Here is a 9,092-nt window from a genome sequence, read left to right on the forward strand (position 1 = left end):
CTGCAGTTGTTTAAAATAACATTTTGCGGCCTTGATTCGAAGCGCATCGAATGGCTAAGAACAACAAAAGAAAAAGCGCTGCAAGCTAGACAAGGAACAGAGCAAGCACAACGCGTTGTGCTGGTCTCGATTCCTTGTCGCGCTTCCTGCGCTTGTTCTTAGCGTCACGTACCAACCAGCCCAACAGCAAATTTCCTAAAGCTCGCATCGAGTGGCTCAATTTTTTTTGTGTGTTTGATTGAGTCTTGAGACAAGTAGTCAGGTCACATGGCCCACTTGGTAATGAGTGATGAGGCCGTCAATCGGAGGATTGCGGAGTAACCTGTCAGCCCTGACGGCGAAAGCGCTCACTCTGCGCGTATACTGCCGCCGCAAATGTAAACCGCGCCGGGCCGCGCCCCTAAGGGGAAAGAGACTTGCCAAGGAAACGTCGCGGAGTTCGTTGTCCCTTGCCAGAGCGTTGCGGATGTGTTTGTGTGCGTGTGCATCCTGACACAACAAGAACGGTGCGAGCGAAGTCGTAGCGTAAGTCGACAAGGAAGGAAAGCCGAGTCAAACGGAGCGTCGCCCGCGCAGCCGAACGTAATCCCCGCACGGGCCTCACGCCGCTTCTCGTTTTCCTTTCTGCGCACGCAGGTCTGGTTCTCCAACCGGCGGGCCAAGTGGCGCCGCGAGGAGAAGCTGCGCAGCCAGCGACGGGACGGCGCCGGCAACGGCGGCGGCGGCCTCGGCACCGGGTGCAGTCCTCCGCGGCCGAGTCCCGGCTACGCGAGCCCGCTGTACCCGTCCCTGCACGCGCCCTCGGGGTGCGGAGGGGGCAGCGGCGGCGTCGTGCCGGACGTGTACGGCAGCGGCTCGCCGGCCACGGGCTACGCGGCGGCCGCGGCCGCTGCTGCGGCGGCTGCGTCGTGCCTTCAGCAGCAGCAGCAGCACCACCAGCAGCAGCAGCACCAACACCAGCAGTCGCACCACGGCTCGGCGACGGTGCCGCCGCCCCCGACCTCGCCGTACGCGCCCTGCGTGCTGGGCCCGTCGGGAGGCGCGGCGACCGCCGCCGTCTCCAGGTCGCCGTACGACTCGATCACCGGCCCCTACCCGTCCAGGCCGTCGCACCTCAACGCTCAGCTGGCCGGAGCCGGATCTACGGGTGAGTCCCAATTGCCGCGAGTAGGCTGCTTTAGGAATACGGAACTTGAACGCGTTGCTCGGTATACACTTTGGGCAGGAGCGGACAAACAGTCACTCTGCCACCTGGGCCTTCGGACGTTCTCTGATCACTTGTCTTCGGAGCAGTATCTGACTCCGCGTCGCTTCCAGAGCATCTCTAGGAAATATACACTAAAGCATAGCGATGTTATAAGGCGAATGGCGCACATCGCTATTATTGGTGATATTTGGAAACTTGTACATACGTCCTCGACTCCTCAGTACGCGAATCATCTTGTCTAAGTAGTCATAATTCGCACGAACTACCAAGACGTATACTTGTCATGGCACAGCTTTAATAAATGTTTTGCTGATACTGGTCACCAATAAACCATATCAGGCGTGATCATGCCAACATCATTTACTGCAATAAATTTGCGATACTTCCGTCCTTCCGGTCAACCTAACGCCGAGCTGTGTCGCCTAAAGGTATCTTTCCACTGCCAAAAAGAATGCACGGAAACAGCAATGTACTTAAGCATCGCAGTAGCGTACATATGTGAACTTGGTTAGAACCAAAGTGTTGAGACTAGCTTAGAATCTGATTACAGTGGTAATGTATATGTTCTTGCTTTTTTTTTCTCTCGCGAGACAAACCAACCCCCTACCCCGTTTTCACTATAGTATCATTTCTCTGAGCATGCAATTTTAAAGAAAGCTTCGATTTCCGTGCGTGTTTCATAAAACACGAACAACAGTAACTTGGGACAACTTATGCATGCACTGGCTCTGAACGCCTTCCAAGACCCGCACAGCAAACACGACGTAGAGTGACTGTTCACATGGGTGCACCTTGTGCTTTTCTTGACGTTAAACGATTACTCTTCGCAAGGGCCATATAGATCACGTGCATTGACTAAAGGACACGTGTCACCCGCAATCTGTGAGAACATCATGATAGATAATAGATTAACTGTTAACATTAAGCGTACACATCCGCTGCACACCAAAGGTGGTCCTCCAAGCAGGAACATTATAACAGAAAGCTTCCAACAAAAAAATTACCGGAGTGAACTCTGACACTGCAATTAATTACTCAGCGATTCCATGAGAATGGTGGATAGTACAAGGATTTGTCTATATATTTGTGCTTGTTATTCATTACGCTTTATCTTTGTAAATTTTCAAGTCATCGTATTTTTCTAAGCATGTGAAGGCACAAAGTGTTTGTGCACACACACGCATATTCACTGCGAATTGTTCCGTATATATTATAGCGTATTATTTTGTTAAATATGGTCAATCTGCAAGGTCACAAAGCCGTTTGAAGAAAGCAGGACGTTTCGGCACATCCACGTGATATAAAACAGCAACAACATACACAACCGTCGTTCCCATGGTGGCTTAACCGCGATGCTTCCAGCTCCCGTAGAAACTACAGGGCTGTAGTTCACTCCAGTAATTTATTGTACGGAATTCTATGCTTTATAACACCTCTGAGAACCTGTGTGCATTGCGGTGCGATTCCTTCGCGGAATCGATGTGATCTTATAAGCAAACGTTCCGTAACTCTTAATGACCATCGGTTATCTTCCCTCCTCATTATGGGCAGGACACGTAATGAGGAGGGAAGATAACCGATGGTCATTAAGAGTTACGGAATGGATTCCAAGGGAAGGAAAGCGTAGCAGAGGGCGGCAGAAAGTTAGGTGGGCGGATGAGATTAAGAAGTTTGCAGGGACAACATGGCCAGAATTAGTACATGACCGGGGTAGTTGGAGAAGTATGGGAGAGGCCTTTGCCCTGCAGTGGGCATAACCAGGCTGATGATGATGATGATGATGATGATGATGATGAAGCAAACGTGTGCAGCGAGTTGCGACATACGACTCAGCACAGATCACATGAATTCTGGCCAAACGCGATCCTGTAACCGCTATTGGTATAAATTGAAGAGCCGTTTGACTTTGTCCCGCATAAAGCTTGTGACCGGCCTAGTCTGGCCGTGCAGGTGCTATTTCTTTTCCTTTTTTTTTTATTCAAGGCACCTTGACGTCTGTAGGTGTCACCGGATATGCTCTTCTTCACTGACACGATATTCGTGCTCAAAACGATGATTATAAGAGATGTTACAATTACAAAAAAGATTTTAAAAATACTATAACAGTGACAGTGAATACAGTGACAGTACATAAAATACAAACGTTGTTCTCGACGCGCGCAGGGCTCATTTCTCCGGGCGTGTCGGTGCCCGTGCAAGTGCCCGGCCACAACAGCGGCGACCACCTGGCGTCCAGCTACTGGCCTCGGATCCAGTAGGCGCCGCCTGACTCTGCGGCAGAGGCGAACGGGCGCATGCCCCAGCGGCTGGGATACTTTTGATGATGGCCGCGGCGTCGTAACCCTGCACCGGAATCCCATCACCGACGTATCGGAAGCGAAGCACAGTTCGGCACTGCGTCTCGCGAAGGCGAGATCATTTCTTGCTCGTATGTGGAGAAAAAAGAAAGAGAAGGCGCTTTCGGCCGCCTTGTTGCATCGCAGACGTGCTCCACCGAGCTCCCCCACCTGCCTGCAGAGAGCTAATCGCGCAGTGGACCGGCTCGAAATCTTGAAGACGGCACCAGTATTTGCCACAGATATATTCGAGTGCGGCGGGCAGGAAAGATATAAATACGAACATTGGCACGCGCGTTTCTCTCAGCGTCGAACTTCGTGGTCTAACTTCGTCATCTAGATGACGAGGTGCGCGTGTGGGCATGTTGCCAGACGTATTGCGCATAAATTTCCGTGCGAACTGAACCGGCCGTGCTCATTTCAAAAAGACGTTGAACCAAGCTTCAAATGGGTTTCACTTACGCACAGCCCTATTGTTTCACCGTCGACGACAGGGACAAGAAGTTAAAAAAAGCCGCAAATGTATAAGTAACCCCCTCCGCTCCCCTTTTCCTTTTCATGGTATGAATCAAAGTATAGACTTTAATCGGACCACAATCGCCGTGGCCTATACAGTGTGGTCTAATTATATATACCGTGTTGCGTCCGTCCAACCACGATTGGCACCCCTCGCTTTTGCTCGCACGGGCGCTTTGCCGAACTGTGCCTCCAATTCGAACGTGAAGCTCACCGCGAGCCACCGTCGTACGTTCAACCATGCACCGTCGCCTCAAGCGGAAGACTGGTGACGCCGCAGAGTCTGGGCTGCTCTCACTGGCATCCGCCGCCCACGCATCCCACGGATACGGGCGACCTCGCGAGAAGACTGACGTCACTGCAGTGCAGGATGTGCCGGCCCTCTGACCCCATCCCTTCCTGTGCTGTGAAACTGTAATGGACCGACAAGGAACCCAGTGACAATTGTGCGCGTGCTTCGCAGTTTTATTATTTGTGATCCGTTTTATGAACAACGTGGGAAACGTCGAATCGATTCTCTGCACCGACTCGCCGCCTATCGAAAAGTCTCGTGGGAATTGACGCTGCATGCTGCCGTGTAGTGGCGCGGTCGCTGGACTTGACGTGGGGCGAACAAAGTAAGAACTCCGAATGTGGCGGCCATTTTTTTGCACGGGATTAAGGAATGCATGATTTGCGGAGCCGGGTCATAGCGGGACCGCGTGCAAGACGCTCGCACTCATCGGAAAAAAAAAAAAAAAACTCGACATAGAATGTACTGCGGGTGATCGCAAGCTTTCGGCACACTTTTGCACGAAAGATTTATATGAAGGATACACTAACGACGTAATTTAATGCTTAATCATAGCCTCGAGGCTTGCGTGCTCGTTACAGTCGTTAACATCCTTCGTGCATTCTTTTTTTCTGTCGGAAACTTCATATTAATATACATCCACACGCTTCTAAGTCACACTGAACTCTTCTCAAAAATCTCTGCGAAAGCACAGGAACCGTTTTCACATGATCAGTGGATGAAGAGGTCGTCGCAGTAATAGCGCTACTGTTGACTTACGAACGCTAAAACTGTGCTTCCAGCTGAGGCAAGGGTATTGTGTTCGAGGATTATGGTAGCGCTGAAATACACTGCGGCTGACATGGTTGCGAATAGGCGCAACACATTTGTAGGTGCGCACTCATTTCTCGCCCCTGAGTAGTGCGTCAGCACAACGCACGGACGAATGCAATCGAGAAACGGGCAAAGCGTACAGAATTAACAGGCGGGTCACATATCAGCACGCGGGATCAGATAGGCTAGCCTGTCAAAATCATACATATACGTACTATGATCGAATGGCCCTTCAGCTTGGTGCATAAAAAGGCAATCTTTTGTTAAATTAAGTGGGCGAAATGTAGCCTTTAGAAGACAGGTGAGAACAGACACGCGTCTTGTCTGTCATTTACTACGTGTGTCTTTATTCGCGCCTGCCTTGTAATACTTCGTACACTAATGCTGCCTGCTTCTACTTCTAATATAGTATTCCTTTATTTCTTTCCGTTCCGTGGTCGCCATATATGGCGTGTTCTACTGCTTCTAAACAGTCAATTAGGCTTGGATCACGTGATTTATTTTCCGAGATATACATTCGTCGAAGAAACAAACAAAAGAATCAAATCTGTAGCACTAAAGAAATTCCCATAACGTTGAGCAATCGTGTCGTCACCTACGTTCTTCCCCAGATTCGGGCAGGCAATCAAAGCATGTCGGCTAATGACAAAAGAGCGGCTGGACGATCCGAGCATTAATGCTGTGGCAGCAAAACGGCAGCACGATATCGGATAGCCTCGGGCGACGAGTCGGTGAGCGCGGAAAGGGCAAAACTGCATGCTTTATACCAGAGCCGCGTATACCTCAACGAGTGAACCGGAGGTGTGCAGAGACGTTCGCACGTGAGACTCGAGAACGCGGTGTGCGCGTGTACGTGTGTGTGTGTGTGTGTGTGTGCTCGTGTGTGCGACGTGGAAGAGACATGGTCGAAGCGCCGGCGCGCGTGCTCCCCGTGCTGCAGCCACGTGATGCACTTTCGGCTCGAACGCTCTAGTGCCTCGCAGTTTTCGTAAATAAACGCATTTCATCGTCACACCTGCACATGCTTCGCTCGTGTTCTTCGCGCTCCGTGCAACGAGGAGCTATGACCAAGAGACACAACTCAAGGCCGTCCAGCAGGTCTCGGAAGCTCTAGAGAGGCAGCGACCGCGCGAAACCGAGGAGAAGGGGGGCAGCACCCCCAGGAAGGGGGCGGCGGCCCTCTCGGACCCGCGGAAGTAGCGAGGAACCAAGACCTCGAGGAGCACAATGCACGAGACTGACGTAGTGGCCGCGTCGCGGTAAAAGCTTGTCCTCCCTGCATGGAGGGAGCCTAACCGACTCTGCAGGCATTTTCACTAAAGTTGTTCTCTCTCTCTCTCTCTCTCTCTCTCTCCGTGTTGTGGAGGCAGCGCCGCCCTTTTGGCCGGGATGTACGATTGGGCTATAGCCGGAATTCAAGGGTGTTCGAATAGTTTGAATTTTAGAATAGAATCGACCGGAATAGAAATGTTGGAGAAATATGATCCGAATAGAATACAGAGTGTTTTTCTTGTTCTTGTTTTTTCTTCCTTTACAAGCAAAGATGGAGAGGACAGGCAGTATGAAACGTGGGGCCGAATTCACAAACAGTTTGCTATTGGTTGGCAGCCTTCGTTAAAATTATGTCCAACATAACGATCTGCTTGTATCTGCTAGTACGACCAACTTCGGCAAAAGAGTTTTGAGAGTACAGACCATATGATTCCTTCTCTTTTAAAGCTTTCTTCTTCTTTTCTTTTTGGTTCAGTGGACAGTGTGTAAAAAGTTAAAAAGCGATCAAACGCTCACTATGCTGTACCCGTCTGGTTCACAAGTGCCACTTCAAGCGGATTGTGGACAACACGCATGTAAGTCATTTTCCGTGGCAAGCAGTCGGGCTATATAACGGCTGCCAAAATGCAAGAATCACCCAAAACTAAATTTGGCCCCGCCCCCCTCCACTCGTTTTCTCTCAACCCCAGGCAGAGATATAAAGGAAATTTGGAAATAAGGAAATAAAGGAAATACCAGATGAGCTGCTATTGCTGGAAATGATGTGCTGATGCTCTTGCATGCGAAGCACTCTCACATTCTGAAAAACGTCAACGTCCCAAACCAAGTGATGAAATCAGACATCCTCCGTGCTCCCTCTCGGTCGCTTTCGGTTCCGCCACATGCACCGTGCGTGACCAAGAGCTTTCGTCGAGAGGAAGCGTCATCCAACCACGTCGAATAAAGACAGAATCTGTTCATACACGCCAGTAATTAACGGTTAAGACGAGACGTGCCGATTCTCCGGTCTGCACTTCGTGCAACGAGACGGGCGACATCTAAAATGTTGTGTGGTCGTGCCCAGGCTATACCATGATGAAAAGGTGCGCTATTTCTCGTGAGAACTTACAGAACACCTCGCGCACTCGTGCCTGCAATACGTTGTGTTTTCAAAGCGTTCCGGTGTAACTCGCAAGGAAGCCTAACGTCTTCTTTTTTTTTATTCCTGTATAAGAGACGCTGGTTTCCTGCACGTCTGGTAAAATACACCATTGGCGATGCAAGCGAAGCTCACAGGCGAACAATTTGACTGTTTCGATCGCCTGGCTAAATCCGCCCGCTGCTTTAACCCAGCAGGTAAGTCCTGTGCGAAAGGCCATTTGTAGTTCAGATCAGGCAAAATCGTAATCTTTCAGTGCTGCTTATACCCGTGTTTGTCATAGCTTGGTTCGGTGAACTTTGCAAAAGTTACACTCGCATGACACAAGTCATATAACACGTCGCTATCCGCCTGCCGCACCATACCAACCCATTACCTGCCGCGGTGGGTTATCGCGTCCTGCTGCTGCGCGCAATGTCACGGGTTCGATCCCTAGCCGCGGCGACCGCATTACTACGCGATAGAAATAAAAAATAAATAAAATAAGCGCTCCTGTACCGCAATTTCGGTGCGCGCAATTCAGAGTTTTCCAGGGCAAAATTATTTCCAGCGCCCCTCATTTCAGACTCTCTTCCACTATCCCTGATCTATACCACTCCTTCGGTTGCGTGGCCGATTCAGGCTCGCAGAAGTACCTGGTGGACTTACTTCATTAGCGCAGCGCTGAAAGATCACACCAACGACACTCTGGACTGACGGTCTCGCCAGATACCTCATTAAGTTAGAAAAAAAGCTGTTTCTCTATCTGCCTCGGCGTTTAACGTAGCCGACTCGTTGCTTTGGAATGGTAAACCCCATCTCTTCAGGTCTAATGATATTGCAGCGCCAGTGTTCACCACCGGAACGGTGTCTTAATCAGCTTGGAAATAACGGGTTATAGCACAATTATTTGTCTCAACTTTTCCGTAACTCCCAAGGACCTTCTTAGGGCTGATTCGTTCGCTCAAGTTTCTTGTGTGGCAATGAGCAGCACAGCCACCAATATTTGTTTATCATTTGACTACTTTCACAATATCTTAAGAAAAGTATATTTTTATAACGTAAATAAATTATTACAGTGAATGATACAGTCTGCATATCGTCTATAGATTTAGCAGCAAGGAGGTACTGAACGGTCTTAATGTTTAAGTATGCCGAAGAAATTACGTGGTGAAATGAATTGGTTGCGAACGTGAAACACTGAAATGTTCGGAGTCTGTAGCGTTGAGCGTATAATTCATTCACGACGAGCAACAGAAGAAGCCACGATGTGCTTCCCGTGACGAACTCGCGTCATAGTGCAGAAAAATCCAGGTATTATACCCATGATTCAGCGGTGTGGTCGGATGATCGCAGAGCGAGATTTGCCTATAGTAGTTCATGGCATAAGTCTCTATGTTCCCATATTCCCTATGCCACTAGACATGCCGTAGACTCCTTTGAGACGAACCAAAGCGGCCGTGAAAACGTGTTTGTCTTATCAGAAGGGCATTAAATAGAGCTAGTAGATCCGAAAAACCAAAAGGTCTGGTGTCTCCA

The 9,092-nt window shown here is 49.8% G+C and overlaps 1 protein-coding gene across 1 annotated transcript in view; it reads left to right on the top strand.

Annotated features, from left to right (window-relative positions):
* LOC126537465 (paired box protein Pax-6-like) overlaps positions 1 to 6,182 on the top strand; it is an 89,780-nt gene extending 83,598 nt beyond the window's left edge. The window contains exons 8-9 of the mRNA XM_050184473.3: positions 637 to 1,147; positions 3,371 to 6,182. Coding sequence (XP_050040430.1) covers positions 637 to 1,147; positions 3,371 to 3,465 — 606 coding nt within the window. The 3' untranslated portion in view covers positions 3,466 to 6,182. The remainder of the gene's footprint in view (positions 1 to 636; positions 1,148 to 3,370) is intronic.
* Positions 6,183 to 9,092: the final 2,910 nt, after the last annotated feature.

This window comes from Dermacentor andersoni, chromosome 4 (genome assembly GCF_023375885.2).
Source record: "Dermacentor andersoni chromosome 4, qqDerAnde1_hic_scaffold, whole genome shotgun sequence".
Classification (NCBI taxonomy): domain Eukaryota; kingdom Metazoa; phylum Arthropoda; class Arachnida; order Ixodida; family Ixodidae; genus Dermacentor; species Dermacentor andersoni.